The sequence below is a fragment of the Phoenix dactylifera genome, chromosome 5 (genome assembly GCF_051530095.1).
Source record: "Phoenix dactylifera cultivar Ajwa chromosome 5, Ajwa_hap1_PhDact_Kaust_v1.1, whole genome shotgun sequence".
In the NCBI taxonomy this organism is placed as follows: domain Eukaryota; kingdom Viridiplantae; phylum Streptophyta; class Magnoliopsida; order Arecales; family Arecaceae; genus Phoenix; species Phoenix dactylifera.
In genome coordinates this window covers 39,089,789-39,112,278 of record NC_143194.1, presented here as the reverse complement: position 1 = coordinate 39,112,278, position 22,490 = coordinate 39,089,789, and the positions used below count along the sequence as shown (strand labels likewise).

Sequence of the window (22,490 nt, the reverse complement as noted above, 5' to 3'; positions counted from 1 at the left end):
TCCCTTAACTTTTGGTTAGGTTTGTTGGTGATCCCGCAAGAACCAATAATTAAGTTTGTTGGTGAGCTCGCAAAACCAACGAAAAAGTTAATTGGTGATCCTGGAAAACCAATTATAAGATTTGGATTGTGAGCCTGGAAAAACAATCCAACTGTAATCAAGCAGATTATAGTGAATTCCCAAGAAGAGCCTTGGAGAGTGGACGTAGGTGCTTTGGAGTGCACCGAACCACTATAAAAGCTTGTGTCTTTGTGTGTGTGTGACTATTATCTCTATCTTTGAGTTTTATATTTGAGTAAGTACTTAGGATTAATTTCATTTCGCTACACCATCAAGAGTTAAAATTTGAAAAATCCAATTCACCCCCCTCTTGGATTGTCACGTTTGGATAACAATATTATTATAATATAGTAATATAATATTATCTACTATAGCATAATAATTTAACATAACATATCAATATAGTGTGATATAATATAATATAATATTATATTTATAGTATAATACAATAATAAAGATATAAAATAGTATAATTATTAGCATAAATTAATTTTTCATAATATAATATAATATTAAATTATTTAACACAATATATTAATATATTATGATAAAATATAATATTATATTATATTTATAGTATAATATAATAATAATTGTTTAAAATATTATAATTATTAGTGTAAATTAATTTTTTACCTTTTTGATGACTATTTATCTCTGTAACAAATTTCCAAACAGATTTTCAGGATTATAAAAGAATATTTTGTATAATTGTTATATTTTATTATGTGTATTTTGGTAAAAAAATATTTTTCTAATCGGGTCTAAAAGTACTTTTCTGGATAGAGCTTTTCTCAAAAAAACTATTTTTAACTTTCTGAAAAAATTAAAATAGCTTTTTAAAATTTTTACTAAATATTTTTTTTATTTAAAAATATTTTTGGTCCAAAAGCCCTTCCAAACGGGCCTTAATGGTTGGAGAAGGATATCAGCCTGATATGCACGGCAGGGCTGTGAGTCCTGCGACAATGAATTTGTTATATTTGAAATTATTACTCTAACCTTTGTTCAGTCAATTTTACTGATCAGTTCAATCAGCGAGCAGTAAAACCGGCGGAACAGCATCTGTTACAGTGGAACGATGTCCTCGTGACAACTGCTACTCTAGTATACGTTATGTCGGTATAGAGCCAAATAGCCTGCGAAACCGTTCCAACGGTTGTTATAAATTTATAATTTACAACCTCGGTATTTAAAATCCAAAAATAATCCCAACCATGAAATTTTCACCACGAAACAGCAATCTCACCATTATCGCTTCTTGACACGTAGCAATTCATAAAACTCCCGTTATGTGTCAAACGATGATTCCCAGAACAAGCTGTTCTATCTTCTAATGGAAACGCAAAACTCTTACCGGCTCTAGTGTCAACCCGCCCCCTCTCCGGGGGAAATATTTTTAGAAAGACAAAAGGCACCCAAAATCCACGCGGCCCCGGAATCTTGGCTCCTCTCTCCAGGCCCCGTGGGGCCCAGAGCCTGAAACAAACTGTGTGGCTCCCTCGGTTCCAACGATCCACACCCCCATGGCAAGTGGAATCCCTCCTCGTCGCCTCATTCCCCTCCGCTGCCCGGTCGAAACAAACTTATTCCAACGGAGCAATAATCGCTCCACGGCGGGCTTCAAGAGTTGTGCGAGATATCGCGAATCTAGAAGCATGCCGTGCACCCTACCTTGCCCAGTCGAACCTCTTCGTTTCCGCTGGGCGGTGGACCTCAGCCTCGCCTCTCAACCCCAAGCTAAATCTCCATTTGACCATTATTACGATCAGTTTACGGCTCTCAGGCCCTTCCCCTTCTCTCTCTTACCAGTTCCTATCAGTGAGCTCTTTGCCCGCTCCCTCAGTCTTCTCGCGAGAGAACGGAGTTCGAAGGCTCTAATCCTCTTTCTCCTCGCGTTCTCCATTCGTTGGGCTCCTCCGATGGCTTCCTCGATGGCTTCTATGTCCGGATGTATTCGCAGGGACGCCAGATTTCAGGCCTGCCATGGCCTATACAAGCAGAGCTCCTGCTCTGTTGTTACTCGAGGCCTTCAACCCCGTCCGAGTATGCGCTTCTCTCCGTTGTTTTCTACTGATTTGTTCGGATCTTTTTTCAGTGCGTTGAGAGTTTTCTCTCTGTGGTTTCGCTTTATTGCACGCCTTCTATTCGGTTTATGTTCTCTGTTTTCAAATTTATTGTTTGGATGGCCAAAAAAATGTAGTTCTGGGAAGTGTGTTTCCGGTATCGTGCGAAGGAAGAGGTCGGAGTGCTGCCGTTGCTTGCTCGATGAAGCCTCTATCGATTGTCCCAGCTTCACGGTATGGGAAAACGCAGCTGGTTGATTCAAAGTCGCATCTTTTAGATTGATTTCTTGTGTGTTTATTTGTATGGATAATATATCTAAAGGGTGGACTTCCGTTAGTTATCTAAATAGTTGTTTGTTTGAAGGAATTCTCTTTAGAAAAGGTTTGTTTTTGTTAAGGATCTTCTTTTTTTTTCGTCTGTAATTTGATCCATCAGTGAATTCAACTTTTTGACCTCCTCATATTGAATCTTCATCCTGTTACTGTCAACAAACAAAATTGCTAGTTATATGACAGGAGTCTGAAGTTGCTGATTTTGTTCCTTTTTCTTGGCTATTAATTTATCAGGACTCGGCAAGTCTTGTGTAAAGCTGAAGCAAATATTTCTGGAGACGCCCCTAATAGTGCTTCTAGTGGAATGAGCCAATATGAGAGAATAGTTGAATTGCTCACTACTCTATTCCCTGTCTGGGTAAGCCACTCTAGATCATTCTCCTTTTCGCTTGCATAGTCCAGCGAATTTTTAAGATAAACGATAAAGTGCAGTGGGCTTATATTTATTAGCTTGTTTGTTATGGCAGGTCATTATAGGCACAATTGTTGGCATATACAAGCCAGCTGCGGTAATTGTTGTCTTTCTCTAATTTGATAAACTATTTTCTTTCACATTTTAAGTTGTGGAGTTTTGGATGGAAGAGGTTTGCTCCATTTTACATTAAAGACATACGATTTCTCACTACTCAACTACTTCGATCCACCTTTAGGTTACTTGGCTGGAGACTGATCTTTTCACAGTTGGCTTGGGCTTCCTCATGCTTTCAATGGGTCTGACTTTGACATTTGAGGATTTCAGGAGATGTATGCGTAACCCATGGACAGTAAGATTCGACTCCTGTTGGGATCTTGGATAGATTACTTTTTAATGCTTTTTTAGTGATTAACATGCTTTCTTTTTGGCTTCAACAGGTTGGCATAGGATTTATTGCACAGTATTTAATCAAACCCATGTTAGGGTTCTTTATTGCAATGGTATGCTATATTAGCTGAGTCAATCAGCCCCTTTTCGGTTGGTTATAGTCTTGCTAAATTTAGGAATTCAGTTGCTTAGTTTCAGAAATGTTATTGATCGAATTTGTATATTTCCTATCCAAATTTCATCCTTTTCTTTTGGTTTTTAAATATTCTCCTTTTGGTCTAGAGTGAATTCCTATGCTAAGCATCAACAATCTCGTCATTTTACAGCCAACAATCAGTGATGTTTGCTACCAAATGTTTTTGCTAAAGTGAGATTAGTGTTGTTCCTAAACTTTCTTTTCATTCCCATGCTCCCTCCTACTCTTGTCAACCCATTTACCAAGCTGCAATAATCCAAGTTTCACAACTCTAATTAAATTGCAACAAAGTAGACTGTCATTTAAATCATTCAAAAGCTTTTTATCTTAATGATTGCTATGTAGCTTGAAAATCCTAGACCAGTCAAATAGTGGGTAGAGTTCAGTAGATGCTGCTCAGTTGACCAGTGCTGACATGAGTTTGCAGAACCCTCAAAAACATTGATCGGATGACCAATTGCCGGGAACCGCTCTCTGTATTGTATCATGAAAGGTTGCTTGAACACCGTCAATTGTAAAACTCCATGTTGTTCAATTGAGATATTTCAGTGATCTGGACTTTAGCAATATTACAAACATTAATGCTCAATGGAGACTTTCAACCTGTGTTACTCTGGTTTCCTGCTATCAAACCCTGATGAAAATGTCAGTCAACTCATTTTTTTTTAGATGTCTTTATTTCTCTTATCTTTCTTATAATGATTCTCATGTCTGATTTGCAGACCTTAAAATTGTCTGCTCCTCTGGCAACTGGGCTTATTTTGGTATCATGCTGCCCTGGAGGCCAGGCTTCTAACGTTGCAACTTACATATCCAAAGGAAATGTCGCACTTTCAGTTCTCATGACAACGTAAGCTTTGTTCTTTCATCCTCATATTCATAAATGATAGGTTACTGTATGTGTATGTTGATGTATATATCAAGATGCTAAATTTATTTAAAGCAAGGGATCCGTTATTTTTGTTCTTACAAATGTATCTTTAAGCAGTAACTTTATTCATGTAAATTGTGTGTTAAGATTTATTCTGTACCTTTTGCATATTATTTACATATATGACTTTGTCAAAGCTATCTGATCTGAAAAATAAGAAAATGAATGCGCAATTTTTATGATGTCTGATGTTTTGCCCTCTAATTGTTTGATTGCATTGGTAATGAAGTAACGAATTGGGGCTTTCCTTAATGGTCATATGCCTCAGTATAGCAATCAGATGTTCTAGATCCGATTCTTGGATGGTGCATTCCCAAAAGTTTGGACCTAGGCGATTATAGTGTGGTTAGTTTCCCCTCTACATCATAATATTTCTGATGATATATGAAACATATAGTGATGCTGCTCTTGTTTATTATTGGTGGAGGTAGAGAAAGGGAGGGCATGTAAATGTGTTCTAAATTGAAAGTCAGTAAGAGAAACCTCATTCTTGAGGATCTAGTTTGAATTGCCTCTTGTTAGAGTAAGTGGCTCATATTTGAGTGGTACACTGGTATTCTTATTTGAGTGGTACACTAGTATTCTAACGGAACGGAGCAAAGCAATGGCATCTGCTTATCTTTGGAGCGATTATCTAATGTTTTATTTTACCAGGGATGCTGATAGGGGTTGGGACTCCAGGGCTAGGGTTTAACTATAAATATTTTGTAACCCTTGTTATTTTGGTGATAGTGAAATTACAGCCGTTTCGCTCCCGTGGACGTAGGCACATTGCCGAACAACGTAAAATTCATGTGTTTGATTCCTCTTCCTCTCTCAATTCTTCGCATTGTTCTTCATCATTGGATCCTGCAATTTGTGCAACACCTCTTAATACCTTTGACATATAGAACTTCCTTTTTAACTCTTAGCATCGCATGGGTGCTAATGGAACTGTAGAAGGCCCAAGCCTCCTGCTAAATGATGCTTGGTGGCATGTCTTCATTCTTCTAGAATACTGTTTTGGCATCTTTACTTTACCAAATATCATTTGCTACCGCTGTTGCTGAAGTTTAAGAGGAAAAACTAAAGGAGATGGAGTGAGAGATTCTCTCAAGTAGAATTATTGGAGATTCTTGTTCTTGGCACTTGAAACTTGGATCTTTTAATAGTTTGACCTTGCAGGGGACTAGCGGAATCCACTATTGTGCTGGTTGATCCTCAGCATCATGCCAAGTACGTTTTCAGAAGTTCAGGTGCTCTGACACCTTCGTTGATACACGTAGTTAAGAAAGGAGGATAGTCCAACTGATATATCGATGATATGGTTGCAATGAACTGAAGACCTTCAGAAAAAACCACCTCATATGAGACAGCAGCTTTTGGCCTGGATATGTATGGTTAACAATCTATATAATCCATAAAATACTATGGTTGTGGTCTAAGTTGAATTCAGGCTTGAGCGTAGTCATTAAAGCATTAATCAGAGTGTTATTTGGAGGTTCATGCATGTAGTGCCTGGATACCTTTACATTGGGTTTGGCACGTATAGACCTGGATTGGGCCTGACTGGGTCCGTGGGCAGCCCTTTTAAACTATAAATGTAACCCTGGAAACTTTAGTAGAGCCATAGTTGTTGATTCATTTTTACCTTGTAAACTTGGACTTAAAGTTAGTGAATGTGTTGTTCCACAAACATGTCATTATTCTATCGGCATTATCCAACAAGGCATAGTAATGGTTTAAATATATTCATGCTAATTTTGTATTTTCTCTTTGTTTTCTTGATTTTATCTGAACAAGCATGTTTGTTTTGTTCAAATTCTAAGACACTTCACTACCATCTTGTGAAATATTTAGTTGTTCAACAATCGGTGCTATAGTCATGACGCCACTCCTTACAAAGCTCCTCGCCGGTCAGCTTGTTCCTGTTGATGCAGCAGTAAGAACTTGCTAATTTCTTGCTAAATGCATAAAAATAAATTCAATTCTATATTTATATAACGAAGATCCTTTGCCTGGAGAATGCTGCCAATTTGATTTTGAGCTAGTGCTTCTGCATGTTCTTAAGGCAAATTCATTTTTCCCTTTCTTCAGGGTTTAGCCGTCAGCACTTTTCAGGTAGTCTTGGTGCCAACTGTTGTTGGAGGTAAGTGGATTTTTTTTTTTTTTTTTTTGAATGCTGTGCTTAACATCCGCAGTAACTTTTCATTGAATGAGATAGCTCATCTTGAAGATTTATCAAGGCTTTTGTGTTTCACTTAAGTTGGTTGTTCTTGCCAGTTTTGTCACATGAGTATTTCCCAAAACTCACTGAGCGAATAATCACTGTTACGCCATTGATTGGAGTTATCCTTACCACGCTGCTTTGTGCAAGCCCTGTAAGTGTACAAAACTGTGCCGTAAGTTTGAAGTCCTTTGTTAGCTGAAGCAATGCTGAATAATTCATTAAACTTGATCTTCATATTATTAAGTGACCCTCTTAGTAAATGAAGATTTTGCTATTTCTATATATACAAAATGATAATGAAAAAGACTTGGATGGCGACATGGGTTTGCGAATTTTATTCTGGGCATTGGATAACTGAGTTTACTCAGGCACTCCAGCTAAATCTGGCAACTTTTTAATTTTTTAAAGCAACAACATCTCATACTGGTCTTGTTATAGAAAAGTAACTGATTTTTTTTTTCTTGACTGATTGGAAAGATTGGGCAAGTTTCTGAGGTCCTGAAGGCTCAAGGGGCACAACTTATAATTCCTGTAGCTGTTCTACATGCTGCTGCATTTGCTCTTGGTTATTGGTTTTCGAGATTATCATCATTTGGTGAATCCACTTCTCGTACCATCTCAATAGAATGTGGGATGCAGGTATACGTTTAAATTTTAATTTCAAGATAATGGATCTTATGAATTAGGCAGAAGGAAAAGGTCGACTATTGCCTTGAACCAATTCTAGATTTTTGTGGGAAAACTTAAATAATCATGTGAATTACTACAATTTGCTCATAAAGGCAAAATGGCCGTGAGCTTTCTTGATGCTTTTCTTGTGGTAAGATTTCTAAATCAGTACTTTCCATATCTTCATCTGTTTTCTACAGAGTTCTGCACTTGGGTTTCTACTTGCCCAGAAGCATTTCACAAATCCACTTGTTGCTGTTCCTTCAGCTGTGAGCGTTGTGTGCATGGCGGTATGGCTTTCTACTTTGGAACTCATTGTCTCGTGGTTTCTTTTTCACGCTTCTAATCTTTTCTGTGAAGATTTTCACTAAAAAAATGTTGCTAATAATAACATTGAGTTTTACTCTCGTCATGCATTTTGGATTTGTCTTACCTGAAAAATAAAAGTAATGATAGAAGTTTCAAAACAGCCCATCTTATGGGTTCTTGTTCTGCATTTTGATAAAAATTTGTTTTAAATGGAAAATTCTTCTATGGAATTTTTTCTGTGATGAGTTGTTTAGAACGTTTGATAGAGCCAGATACTGAAGAGACTACACCAAATGCTTCCCTAAAATCTCAAAAGTCAGACTTACAATTTTATCAAAAAAATAAAAATCTGACTTACAACATCCTTTTCTTTTTGACAGCTCGGTGGGAGCGCTCTTGCCGTTTTTTGGAGGAACAAGTCCATTCCTCTCGATGACAAGGACGATTTCGAAGAGTGAAACCAAGGAATCTGACATTATTCTCTCATTCTTATTTGAAAGTTATCCATTCAGAGGTCTAGTTTGCTATTGTAGCATCGGAAAGTAGTGTTATTTAGTGCTGCACCACTTCGTGCCATGGGAAGTTTTTGCTGTTAGCCTGTGTAAAAGCCTGATCATTTGAACCCCTAGTTAGTGATCATGTACTTATTCTGGAAGTTATTCAAGGGAGTGGAAGTCAAAGTATAAGCTCCTCGATCGGTCCTAAGAGCACAAGAAACTTAAAAGGGCACTCTCTTCAATCTGTTTGTAGAATTGTAAGATAGTTGCATGGTAAATATCTTATATGTTGTGCAATTAGTTCAGAAACATCCAGCTGAAGTTTTAAGTTCCTCTTTTCGTTGACAACTAAAGTCAGTCGCTCCATTAAAGGTCATTCTCTTTGGTCTTATATATTATGATAACCCTTCTGTCCGGTGATTCTCAAGGGACCTAGTGAGTGAACTCAAAAAAGTCCCCATTTAAGTAACATTGCAATTTTTTGTTCATTTGCTTCATCCTGCAAGAGATGTCAGCACTAAATATATACTGATATATTGGAGTTGTTGAAAATATATGTGATGGTAAATGCTTAAAGAGAAGTATGTTGTCCTCGTGGAGTCATATTTGCGGATTTCGGCCCTGTTTGGGGGAGCTGTTGGCAGTAGAGCTGTTGGAAGTAGAGCTGTTGGAAGTAGAGCTGTCTGAAGTAAAGCTGTTACAAAAAAGCTGTTTGCTGTTTGGTAACTACATTCGTAAAGTGCTGTGGTACTTTGTTTTGTGTTTGGTAAACAAACTGAGAAAGTACTTTTATATGACAAAATTACCATAAAGGACATTGCATAGTATTATACAACAGAACATAATAAAACATAACACAAATTAATACATAAATATACTATATAGTATAATATTATTGTAATATAAAATAATATTATGTTAATATAGCATAATAGTAATATAATTATTAGAGTAAATTAATATTTGGTAATATAACATAATATTAAATTATTTAACATAACATATTAATGTATTATGATATAATGTAATATATATTATATTTATAGTATAATACAATAATAAAACTATAAAATATTATAATTATTAGTATAAATTAATTTCTCATAATATAACATAATATTAAATTATTTAAAAAAACATATTAATGTATTATAATGTAATGTAATATAATACAATATTTATAGTATAATACAATAATAAAGGTATAAAATATTATAATTATTATTATAAATTAATTTTTTATAATATAACATAATATTAAATTATTTAAAATAACATATTAATGTATTATAATGTAATATAATATAATATAATATTTATAGTATAATACAATAATAAAGGTATAAAATATTATAATTATTAGTATAAATTAATTTTCCATAATATAACATAATATTAAATTATTTAACTTAACATATTAATGTATTATGATATAATATAATATTATATTATATTTATAGTATAATACAAAAATAAAGGTATAAAATATTATAATTATTAGTATAAATTAATTTTTCATAATATAACATAATATTAAATTATTTAACATAACATATTAATGTATTATGATATAATATAATATGATATTATATTTATAGTATAATACAAAAATAAAGGTATAAAATATTATAATTATTAGTATAAAATAATTTTTCATAAAATAATTTTTCGCGGTCCACAGGCTCTTCTTCGTGGTCCACGCTCGAGGAGGACCTCAGCGTGGGCCGCGAGGTTGATGATAAAAAAAAAACAATAGATTGATTTTGGAAGGTATGGAAAAGGATTAAAATTTTTTTCTTCTAAAATATGGTTCAAAAGATGCATATAAAAATTGAAAAGAAAAATACCTTTTCTTACGGAAGGGAGTCTGACGGCTTGGGTTCTTGGCGCCAGCAGATTTTTAGGTTTATACAGGGATAAACTATGTAATTATGTTATTTTAATATGGGTATTTTTGTCAAAAATACAGCTTTCCAAAAAAGCTGAAACAACTTCCTTCCAAAAGCTCCAAATTGGAGCTTCCTCCCAAAAGCTGTTTTCAGCTTCCCGCAAAAGCTGAAACAGCTTTTTGAAAAATTTACCAAACACAGTTTTTCATCTAAAAGTACTTTTGGAGGGCCAGAAAGTGCTTTCTGGCCCTCCAAAAGCTCCCCCAAATTTACCAAACACAGTTTTTCTCTAGTCATACTTTGATGCAGATGGTTGAGTTTGAACTAGTCCCGGCACGCTGCATCGGAGAATTAGTTCAAAACTATGATGTGCATTCTTGCAGCAAACTCCCTGCGGTACTTATAATATAATATTGGCACTCTACGGCCAGTTACATGTTGAAGAGTCGATGTTAACTTTGTACTAGTCTCGGCCGGAAGTACGTGGGGACTAGTCCAAACTCCAAGAATATATAGCTCAAGTGTGAGCTTATACCACCTCCTTGGTTTTGGGCCAATATCAAAGACACTTCCTCGAGTTTGTTTTGAACGGGTTCCTCAAATTTGCGAGCTATTCTAAACCGGTCCTTCGACTCCTTGACCAATGGTCCGCCATTTCAATAGACGTGAATGCCCTCTTCCTTTTTTAGCCTATTACAGCTTTAAGATCTATATGGATGGATGAATAACCTAGACAAGATCACTTTGAGAACTGCACAGAAGAATAAATATTTGGAACATTTATGTGGTTGCTTTGAAATCTATGTAGGCGGATGAATATTTGGATTACTTTGAGATACGTGCATATGAATGAATAATCTAATCATCCATTGATCACTTTGAGATCGATGCAGGTAGACGAATATTTGGACCATTCATCGCACAGATATTAAAATGTTCCAAACTTCTTTATTCATCCATCTGCACTGATCTCAAAGCAACAAGTGCATCACCGAGATCATCCATCCATCTTCGTAGATCTCAAAGCAACTAATGAATGATCTAGATTATTAATCCACCTGTGCAAATCTCAAAGTAATTGTGTAGATGATCCAAATTATTCATCCTTATGCGCATATCTCAAAGCAATCAATAGATAATTGAGATTATTCATTCATCTGTATAGATCTTAAAGTAACCACAGATGATCCAGATGCTCATTCATCTGTAAAGATGTTAAAATAGCCATAGATGATCCAAATGTTCATCTATCTAAACAGATCTTAAAGTGATTAATGGATGATTAGGATTATTTACTAGACTGCACGGATTCAAAGCAACTACGGATGATCCAGATGTTCATCTGCCTACATAAATCCACTGATCACTTTGAGAGTCGTGCAGTCATATCAATATTTTGGATTATTCTTGGTTGTTTTGAGATTCATGTAGATGGGTAAATATCTGGATCATTTATGGTTATTTTGAGATATGTATAGGTGGATGAATAATCCTGATCATCCATTAATTATTTTGATATCTGTGTAGAAGGATGAATAATATGGATCATCCATTCGATTGCTTTAAAATCTGTGCAGATGAATGAATAATTTGGATTATCTACTAGTCACTTTGAGATCTAAGCAGGTGGATGGACGATCTTGGTCATGCACTAGTCGTTTTGAAATCTACGCAGATAGATAAATAAAGGGGTTCGGAGCACTTTAAGATTTGTGTGATGGATGATCGTCGCATGAAGGAAGGTGAGTCTTGACACTACTGTGTGATGAGATCCTTTTATAATAAAAAGGATAGTTTGGTTATAATACAATTTTATACCACCATATAATGCTCATGTGCCATTGCTTTATCAACAGAGATAAATGGTAAAACTAGTTTGGAATAGCGTGCAAACTTAAGGGCCCTATTTGAAATCTTTTAAAGCCAAGGAGGCGTCTTCGAGATTGGCCCAAAGTTGAGGGGGGAGCCATATAATTTTTTCTAGTAATTGCCTGCAAGCTTCTTATGCGGACAAAAGCTGCTCCCCTACAACCTCTGCATTAATAACACAAGAAAGGGAGTTATTTGAGTTCCAGATTGCCAACCTCTGCTTGCCTCAGACAATCAATCTGTTGCTGTTTTTTTTTAATTCTTCTCTTGATCGATTACATGAAATCCAACTCCCCCATCCAAACAATAAGATTTTGAAATTCGAATCCAAATTCGGTTGGTGACAGTGCAACCAGGACTCAATATGGTTTTAGAGACGCATGCTGCCATAAAATTCTTGGATTAGAGAAACATGAACCCATTAGATCTCTAGTGATCATTTACATATTTCGAGTTGAAATAGCTTCGCAGCACCTCTATATCCACTGCCTCCATTCCCTGTTTGGCATGGCATTGATGCAGCACCTAATGAACAACACAACCCTCTGTAAATTACACCAATCTCCATGGTGGAAAGAAAATAGGAATTTCTGTACCCTGGTTTTCCAAGAATCTGCTGTCTCCTCTCACCATGTTAATAAGAGGATGGAACGGTTAGCATGCGGTGCATAGCCATGATTTATTAAATCAAATGATCAATAAAATTTCCTTCCTTCGTTTGCAACCAACAGTTTGGTATACCTGCTTAAATTCAGACTCCTTTGCTCGCTACTTTAAAAGAAGTTTGGTATACCAGATAGATGGAAGTGGCTTATCAATTGGCAAATTACTTTTGTGCTGCTGGCTTTCAAAAATGTGAAATAATAGCGTAAAGCTGCTAGATTTATTCTTGCTATCAGACCCGAAACATGGCTAAGTTATCAGTCCAGCACTCTACCAGTCTTAGAAAACTATCCACTTATGAGTAATTTGTGAACTCACACCTCTGAAAGTGGTTGATGAAAGCATATAGTTTTCCTTGGAAAAGCATTAGAAAAAAAAAAAAGAAGGAAAGGGCAGATACGTACATGGCAGGACGTTCATCATGCATGCCGCCGCCGTGGGGCATCGTGTTTTTATTCTTCCACGTACTCCCTTCGCATTTCTAGCTTACGAAGCTTATAAGCCTCGTCATTCGTCAACTTGGCATCGTAATGATCAATATTAGTGTTGCCGCCAATATCCAAGCTCGAGAGTTCGGATCTGCGGCATCTGCCCCAAGTTGAAGGGATCGAGTAAATGGTTACTGTTGGAGTAATCAATTCAAAAAACTCAAATAATTCATAAATAATTTAATTTTACTGAAACAACCGGTTCTGATGCGTACCTCTTTGATGTCATTTCCCTTCGATCCAAAAGAAAATAAATAATACCTATAGAACGGTCCGAGGCGTGTAGTCACTGTTTTTGAAAGAGATTTGCCTTCTTACATGCATCGGATTCTGGTGATCCTTCCCCAAGATACAACGGATCGTTGAATTTGTAGATGTACACAGTACTACAAAATCTCTTGAACTCGGCAGGCACTTTTCTGTATACTCATACACAATTGATTTAGAGCCAAAGGATGAAGAGAGATTGATGAAGAAGAGACCAATAGCAAGATAACCCCTCTTCTCTTCTCCCCTCACCGTTTGAAAGAAATCATAAAGAAAAGAAGAAACCCCAAGAAGGAAAAAGCACACAATGGATATGAAGAGGAGGAATTAAATGAGAGTGAGAGGACTCTCCTCTCTCTCCCTCCTGGAGTAACATTGGATCCCAACATCTCTATTGCATTTAGGATGGGTTTTAAATGAGTTTAAATGGGGAGGGACGGTTCTCAGCCGTTTCAAATTTCAAAACCTCTCACATTCCCTATCATTTTGAAATTTCAAAAAAAATATTGAGATAATGTTGAAAATGTCAAAAATTTTGAAAAATTTAAAGTACGAGCATTCAGTACACTTGGCTTTCGATGAAAGGTGTCTTCCGAACTTGAACCTTCATCTAGTTGGTATTTCGCCATCCACACCGGTCCGAAGTGAACAAAGTCTTGAACTTGGACTTTATGTATGGATTTTAAAAATACCGAACAACTAAGAGTTGACCCTGCATGTGAGTTCCATCGGGGTAGCGCATTACGGCCGTGCACAAGTATCTTGTTTTGTGAGTGTCTCTTAGAGAACAAGCCTTAATTCTCTATTTGATTGCGGCCTCACAGTTACACTCATATTGGTGATATCTCCAAGGGTATACTGCAACTCTATACCCTGCTATAATAGCCTTGATATCATTAAAGCATTACGCCATCCTCATGTCTAATGCAGACATGCAGTTGAGCACCTGCTCCATAGAGATAGGTAGTGAATTTAGTTCACTTTAAATTTGGTGCTCCTACCAGCTACTCAGTTAGCTTGTTTGTCCCATTGAACCTATGTCTTGGGATCTCCAGTCAGATAGGTTGGGTTGCCGCTGACGGCGACTCAAAAATAGGCTTTAAACCCATCCCCCTTGAAGCATATTGAACTTATCCTCTCGACAAGCCCTAGGTCAGATGATCTACCAAGTTCTCCACTGATTTAATATAACTTAAAGTTATAACTCCATTAGAGTTGAGCTTCCTTAAAATTTTATATCGAAGCTGAATGTGCCTAGACGATTTCAAGTTGTGATTTTTACTTTTCACTTTTGCTATAGTCGCCTGATTATCACAGTTAATTAAAATAGCAGGAATAGGCTTATCCATCATGGGAATATCTGATAACAGACCCCTAAGCCAATCTACTTCTCCACCAGCTAACTCTATCTCTAAGGCTACCATCTCAGTCTCTATAGTGGATCTAGTAATCAAGGTCTGCTTAGAAGATTTTCAAGCAACTGCACCACCACCTAGTATAAAAACAATCCACTAATGGCCTTTGTGTCTTCAGAATCAGAGATCCAGTTAGCATCACTCTATCCTTCTAGTATAGTAGAAAATTTAGAATAGTATATCCCGTAGTTAATAGTACCCTTCAAATATTTAAGAAGCCTTTTTATTGCATTCCAATGTGTTTTATCGGAATTACTGGTGTATCTACTCAGTCTTCCTACAGCATAGGAGATATCTGATCTTTTACAGTTAGATAAATACATAAGACTTTCAATTAATTGAGAATACTTTAATTGAGAAATATTGTCCCCACCATTTTTCTTTAATTTTATGCTAGGATCATATGGGGTGCTAACTGGCTTGCAATTTTCGTACCCAAATTTCTTTAACACCTTTTCAACATTGTGAGATTGACTTAGAATAATCTCATTTTGTGTCCTTATAATTATGATTCCTAAGATTACTTTAGCTAACTCTAGATCTTTCATCTCAAAATTATCACTTAAGTATTTTTTCACTTCTAAAATTGTGACATGTTCACTACCAAAAATTAAAATATCATCTACGTATAAACATAGGATAATAATAGACTTATCAAATATTTTCCACTATACACATTTATCGAAGTCACAAATGTTAAAGCCATATGATAAAATGACTTGGTCAAACTTTTCATGCCACTGTCAAGAAGCTTGTTTTAATCCACATAAGAATTTGACTAGCTTACACATTTTATTCTCTTGATCAGAAACTACAAAACCTTCTGGCTACTCCATATAAATTTTTTCGTCTAACACGCCATTAACAAAGGCGGTTTTCACATCCATCTGATGGATTTCAAGTTTATATAATAATGCTAATGCTATAAGTACTCGAATTGTAGTTATCCTAGTGACTGGAGAATAAGTGTCAAAATAATCCATTCCTTCCCTTTCACTAAAATCTTTAGTAACTAATCTAGCTTTGTATTTTTCAATGGATCCATCAGGATTTTGTTTCCTTTTAAAGACCAATTTGCGTCCTAGTAGTCTAGACCTCGGAGGTAAGTCGATTAACACTCATGTATTGTGTGAAAGGATTGATTCCATCTCACTTTTAATGGCTTCCTCTCATAGAGGTGCATCACTAGATTTCATCGCTTCAGCATATGTCAAAGGTTCATCTTCAACAAGAAATGTGTAAAAGTCATCTCCTAGGTTTTTCTCTATCCTAGGTCTCTTGCTCCGTCTAAGTTCGATTTGGGATTCTATTCTAGTATTATCATTTTATGATTTAGAGGATTCTTCTATTTCTAACTTTTTCTTTTCTTTCATAGGAAATGCATTTTCAAAAAATACTGCATCATCCGATTCTTTAATAGTGTTTGGTGTAATGTCAAGTATATCTAATCGTACTACTAAGAATCGATATGCGTTACTATTTTTTGCGTACCCTACAAAAACTGCATCAAAAGTATTAGGAGATAATTTAGTCATCTTGCTAGAGTTAATTTTAACTTTTGCAAGACAACCCCAAACTTTGAAATATTTTAGACTAGATTTTCTACCCCACCATAACTCATATGGTGTTTTCTGGTTATCTTTAAATGGTATGCGGTTAAGTCTTTTACATGCTGAAATTAGAGCTTCACCCCACATTTTGTTAGGAAGACCCTAACTAGTAAGCATTGAGTTAATCATGTCAATAAAAGTTCTATTTTTTTCTTTCAGCAACTCCATTTGAATGAAGAAATAAGGGGCAGTAGTCTCATGTATAATCCCATGTTCTTCACAAAATTTTCCAAACTCTGTTGAACTATATTCTCTCCTCTGTCTGACCTAAGTCTTTTTATTGTTTTCTGGATTTGATTTTCAACCTCTGATTTATAAATTTTAAATTTTTCTAAGGTTTCATCCTTAGTTTTTATTATGACATATCATTTATAAAGGTAATAAAGTATCTTTTTTCTTCTCTCATCAAAATACCGCTCATCTCGCAAATATCACTATGTATTAAATCAAGTAGGTTAGAACTTCTACTTATTGATTTAAATGGTTTTCTAGGTTGTTTAGCTTAAACACAAATTTTACATTTTTTGTTCTTCTCTAAATTATATTTAGGAATTAAATTTAAACTCATCATTCTTTTGAGGGTATTATTATTCACATGTTCAAGTCTACTATGCCATATCTCTAAAGAGTTGATATGCATAACAAGTGAAGAAAAGATATTTTTATTTATATTGTTGCATGGTAATACACTTAATTTAAATAACCCATCACCAACATAACCTCTACCTACAAATATCCTACCTTTGGTAATTACAACCTTGTTTGATTCAGACACTAATTTAAAGCCTAACTGACTTAAAAGAAAACCACTAACAAGATTCTTGCAAACATCTGGCACACGTTGCATGTTATGGAGGGTAAGAATTTTTTCATATATGAACTTCAATTTTACTTCTCTTTCTCCAATCACTTGTGTAACACTAGAGTTGCCTATGGTCACAGTTCTCCCTTTAACCTCCTAGTAGAAAGAAAAAGAGAAAATATCAGGATAAATATGGACAGTAACTCCTGTATCAATCCACCATTCAGTTGGATTGTAGGTCAGATTTAACTCAAATTTTGAGATTACTAACCTGTCCTTGGTTCCAGAAGAGCTAGAATTGGTTATCATGTTTGCCCAAGGACTCACTTTGTCACCTTGCCCCTTGACTTTATCCTTTCTATGTCTACATTGTTTGGCATAGTGTCCTAGTTTTTCACAAACATAACATGTTCTCTTACTCTGTTTCTTTTGAATCTTCTGTTTTGGCTTCTCAAAGTGTTTCTTGGGTTTATTTCTCGAGAAGTTAGTTTTTCATTTCCACTAAGTTTGCCTTTGTACTAACTTCTGAGTCATTATCCAAGTCCTGTTTATGGTTATTCCTATGTTTTTCTTCTATTTGAAGGGACACTAGTACTTGATCCAATGAGAGGGTGTGTCTCTTATGCTTCAAAGAGACCTTAAAATTCATCCAGGAAGATGGAAGCTTTTCTATGAGGGCTGCCACCTGAATTCTCTCATAAATAGAGATACCCATTGCTATAATCTTCGCCGCTATATTCTGAACTTCATGTGCTTGATCAATTATTGATTTGTGATCTACCATTTTGAAAGAAAAATATTCTCCTATGATGAACTTTTCTTCTGATTCGATTTCTTTACCATATTTTGACTCAAGTTTATCCCACAACATCTTAGCTATACTTTCAGCTCTGGAGTAGATATTGTATAAGTTATTATTTAGTGCACTAAGTATCAAACTTTTGCACAAACGATTATCTCTATCAAATTTGTATTTAGCAGCTAATCTGCCGGGTTCATGATCCATTGGGTGCTTAGTTGAAGGATTGTTTGAAACTACATAATATAGATCTAATGTGTCTAGCCAAGACTCCATCTTTATTTGTCATCTAACAAAATTCTTTCTGTCGAATGATTCAGATTTCAAGATATCATTTAATGAGTTTTTAAATTTGTCGATCTTTGTATTTCGGAAACGAATATCTCTTTCAAAAATTATTGGAGTACTCAAAGAACTCAAATAATCCACAAATAATTTAATTTTACTGTAACAATCGGTTTCGATGCATACCTCTTTGATGTCGTTTCCTTTCGATCCAAAATAAAATAAATAATACCTATAGATCGGTCCGAGGCATGTAGTCACTGTCATTGAAAGAGATTTGCCTTTTTACATACATCGGATTCTGGTGATCCCTCTCCAAAATACAACGAACCGTTGAATTTGTAGACATGCACAGTACTACAAAATCTCTTGAACTCAGCAGGAACTTTTCTGTATGCTCGTACATAATTGGTTCAGAGCCAAAGGACGAAGAAAGATTGATGAAAAGGAGACCAACAATAAGATAACCCCTCTTCTCTTCTCCCCTCACCGCTTGAAAGAAAATCAGAAAGGAAAGAAAAAAACCCCAAAAAGGAAAAAGCACACTAATGGATATGAAGAGGAAGAATTAAATGAGAGTGAGAGGACTCTCCTCTCTCTCCAACATTAGAGCCCAACGTCTCTATTACATTTAGGATGGGTTTTAAATGAGTTTAAATGGGGAGGGACGGTTCACAACCATTTCAAATTTCAAAACCTCTTACAATTATGGTGAGCTTGAATAAAGAGATTGATTTGAAGTTTGATGTGCGACTTGGAAATAAGGAAAAGACAACATTAAAATTCTCCAATATATAAGTTGGATAATAATTATAAAAATAATACAAATTTGAGAAAATAAGAATAGCAAAATGCAGAATGAACGCACTTGAGATCTCTAAGCGTGAATTTATATAGAATAAGGGACAACACCTGTTATTAAATAAGGCAGAAGTGCATCTTAACCACCTGATAAGGACCGTGCATCATACATATTATGGAACTTAATTACGTGGATCCCACAATAATTGCTCCACATATATGACAGGCTGTAACCATCCCGCAATATGCCCATAAGTACATAAGGTTCCTTTCAATAAGCTTTAACTGCCTTAAATATGTTTTAATCCGGAGACATGTAACTCGTTGTTGTTGATCGTTTGTGCATTTTAGTAGCTTGTTCGACTGCTCGGGTCAGCATGGTAGGTCGGTCGATGCCGAGATTGGCATAGTGGCACCTCGATCAACTGTCAAGATCAGTAACTCGGCGGTTTGTCGAAAGGTCAATAATTATCATAAGTTGGCGAATTTATGCCACATCAACGGGTACATAAGGCCATCATTATCTTTACTTCATAAATGCAAAAGAATTTCTCGTACATAAATATATATATATATATATATTTTTTTTCTCTAGTTTAAAATCTAAATGGGACTCAAGGACACTCATTACTTGGTTACTTGATTGGTAGACCCGCGTCGAGGACTTCCGCACCATTTTAGAAGATTTGAGGAGGAGGATCAGCAAAAAGGGCATTGTAACTGTCTAAAGTTGTCGAGAGGTGAACAATGCAGTGGACCGGATGCCCTCTCACGTCACTAGATATATTCGGCTCAGATAGCATCTACATAGTTGCATGACTTGCTACCAGCATTATTCCAAGGCTGCATTACCATGCCACCTCACAAAAAAGAAATATCCATGAATATCATGTACATTTATCTTTTAGTTTAATTTATATTCTTTTACTGAATAGAATCTACGATGTAAGGTGTTTTTATACATGGAAGTGACCTGTAAGATATCTACTAGGAACAAATTTTAGATTTTTAATATTAACCCTCACCAACCAAGGCCACTTGAAACAAGTTCCAAAGATATATTCCATTTCAACTTTATACTTTGGAACAAACTGCAATTGAAAACTAGGCATCTATAAAGCACAAGAAGAAATTATTTTAATTGTGTAGATCTATGGCCATATTGTCACATGGCCAACCATTTTGTGATTGATGTTGTTTTTTGAGGTAAAAACGTAGCACCTACTCATGTTTGCTGTCAATCTCACTTTATTCTTGTTATTATGCACCTTACATGAGCAAATATGATGGTCTCAGAAGGACAAGCTTATAAATTCAGCATCTATAAAGAATTAAAATGGCCAATTGTAATGGCATTTGTCTATCACAAATGTTGAGTTGTCACATGCAAGAAAAATGTCCCATTGTCCAATCAGCATCAGTGATTTTCTTGCACTCCTTTTGGTCATTTACAATACTTGTTAGCTCTGATATATCTACTAGAAACAAAATGAAAGTTTGCTTGCACGAGTTTTGACTCAAAACAAATTCCAGAGTATGCATTTCCTTCAAATTTTAATCTCAAAACAAGTGGTGGCTCATGCCCAAGCATTTGCTTTGTATACAACTGATAGAAAAAACATAGAAAAACTTAGATTTTCTCATAATCTTGTTGACTAAATTTTGAAGGTTAAACACATCGCATCTTCTTATGCCTAGTGTCGGTAGCAAAGGGTTATTGAAAAACAGTATCCAACTTGACACTATCTAAAAAAAAAATCAATCAAAGATACAATTCGAAAAGGTCATGGAAAGCCCAATCTTTTGTGGGAGATTCAAGGCTTCCCTGCTGGTTACAATCGTATCCAAGTTTGCTTCTTTTAACCTCTCATCAAAAGTCGTAAGATGCTCACCCGCATCACATCCGTTGAGTCGTTAGATGCTCTGGATCCCAAATAAATGTTCCAATTTGGTCCGTGCAATAGGTGTGCCGCGCCCTTCAGATCGTCGTCCAATCAGTAGTCCTTCTATCATGTACCAGCTCCAACTAGGAATGTAGGAAACGCCGGGCGCTGGCCTCATCCCTCATGACGATATGACCAAGATACCCACCCTCTGATCTTGGGTCTTTTCCCTCGGACGAGGGTATTCAGGTCATTTCATCGGAGCCAGAGAACACGCGATACGTCGATTCTGGAACTGAACCAAGCTGATGTACGACGGAGACCGACCTCACGCACCCGTCGAACTTAAATGACCGAAATGCCCTCACTCTAGATTTCAGTTAACCCTAATTACTGGAGCAAAATTGTCATATCATCTCGGCACTCCCTCCTGAGAAATCGACGCCCTAAAGCTCAACCACTGCTCCCTTTTGCGCCCTGATTAGAATCAACGGTCCTGATGCATCTGCCAAAAATTTGCTGAAGAAAGGAACCGTTGCTCGTCCATCTTATCGTATCAGGCAACGATCTAACGGCAAAGACGCGTGTATAGAGATTGCTCCGTCTGATGAAATGTCTGCGGTCCGATTGTGATCGGACAGTGGAGAGGAAGCTGGCGCCAAGATGTTATCATTTGTCGTCACTAACTGGGGACAGAAAAGCTGTCCGGTCCGGTGTCAGACTAATTAAATGACCATAATATCCTCAGCACGCCGAAAGCGGAAGGCCTGACAAGCGCGGAAGGACTCAGAAGCTAGCCCGGATAGCGTTATTTTGATGAAATCCAGGGGTGATTTTGGGCGAGAACACCCATGATGCAATTATGGCATCTGCCGCAGCCCAATCGAGGCCCATAGAAATTCTCAGTGCGTTACATCATCCTTTAATTTTGTCACAGTGCAGGCCATATCTTGTGAGTCTCACATACAGACATCTCTTGTATAGACATCCCAGTCCAAATCACCGTATTTCACAACTATCCTGATCTAACGTCATCCGTCCGTCCATCCGTTGCATGTTCGGCAGAAAATCTTAATCAGTCGAATCCTATGGTCAAACCGATGGACCCCCGAGTCCGTGCACGCTATCTCAATCGTCGATTACGGCAGCAAGTCTAATACACCGTCTGTACCCGTACTTCTTTTTCTTCCCGTCTTTCGTGGACCGTCAGACCGCAAAACGGCGCTGATACAACTCATCAGAGGGTTCATACACCAATGAATCGCAAGCACGCGGCACACGCGCTTCGACTCCTTGGCCTTTCTAGTTATCGTGACCCAGCGGCAGACCATTGTAGGAGACCAGTAAGAAACGGGGTCCATCTGTCACTGGGCCCCGCTGCGAATCGAAAACACCGTCTGTACCCATACTTCTTTTCTTTCAGTCTTTCGGGGACCATCAGACCGCAAAACGGCGCTGATACGACTCATCAGATGGTTCATGCACCAATGGATCGCAAGCACACGGAATTTTGCTTTTCTAGTTATCATGACCCAGCGGCAGACCGTTGTAGGAGACCAGTGAGAAACGGGGTCCATCATCCACTGGGCCCCGCTGCATCGATGAGGTGGCACGCGGGGGCGGCGGATCTCGAGTCCCTTCCTTTAT

The 22,490-nt window shown here is 36.6% G+C and overlaps 1 protein-coding gene across 1 annotated transcript; it reads left to right on the top strand.

The window, feature by feature from the left end:
• Positions 1-1,499: 1,499 nt before the first annotated feature.
• On the top strand, positions 1,500-8,383 carry BASS2 (Sodium Bile acid symporter family). Its single transcript, XM_008805825.6, has 13 exons — positions 1,500-2,106; positions 2,264-2,360; positions 2,694-2,817; positions 2,927-2,968; positions 3,110-3,223; positions 3,312-3,374; positions 4,180-4,307; positions 6,228-6,309; positions 6,465-6,516; positions 6,651-6,748; positions 7,075-7,236; positions 7,467-7,556; positions 7,956-8,383. Exons 1-13 carry the CDS (start codon positions 1,587-1,589, stop codon positions 8,031-8,033), a joined length of 1,650 nt encoding a protein of 549 aa, XP_008804047.5. The 5' UTR covers positions 1,500-1,586; the 3' UTR covers positions 8,034-8,383.
• Positions 8,384-22,490: the final 14,107 nt, after the last annotated feature.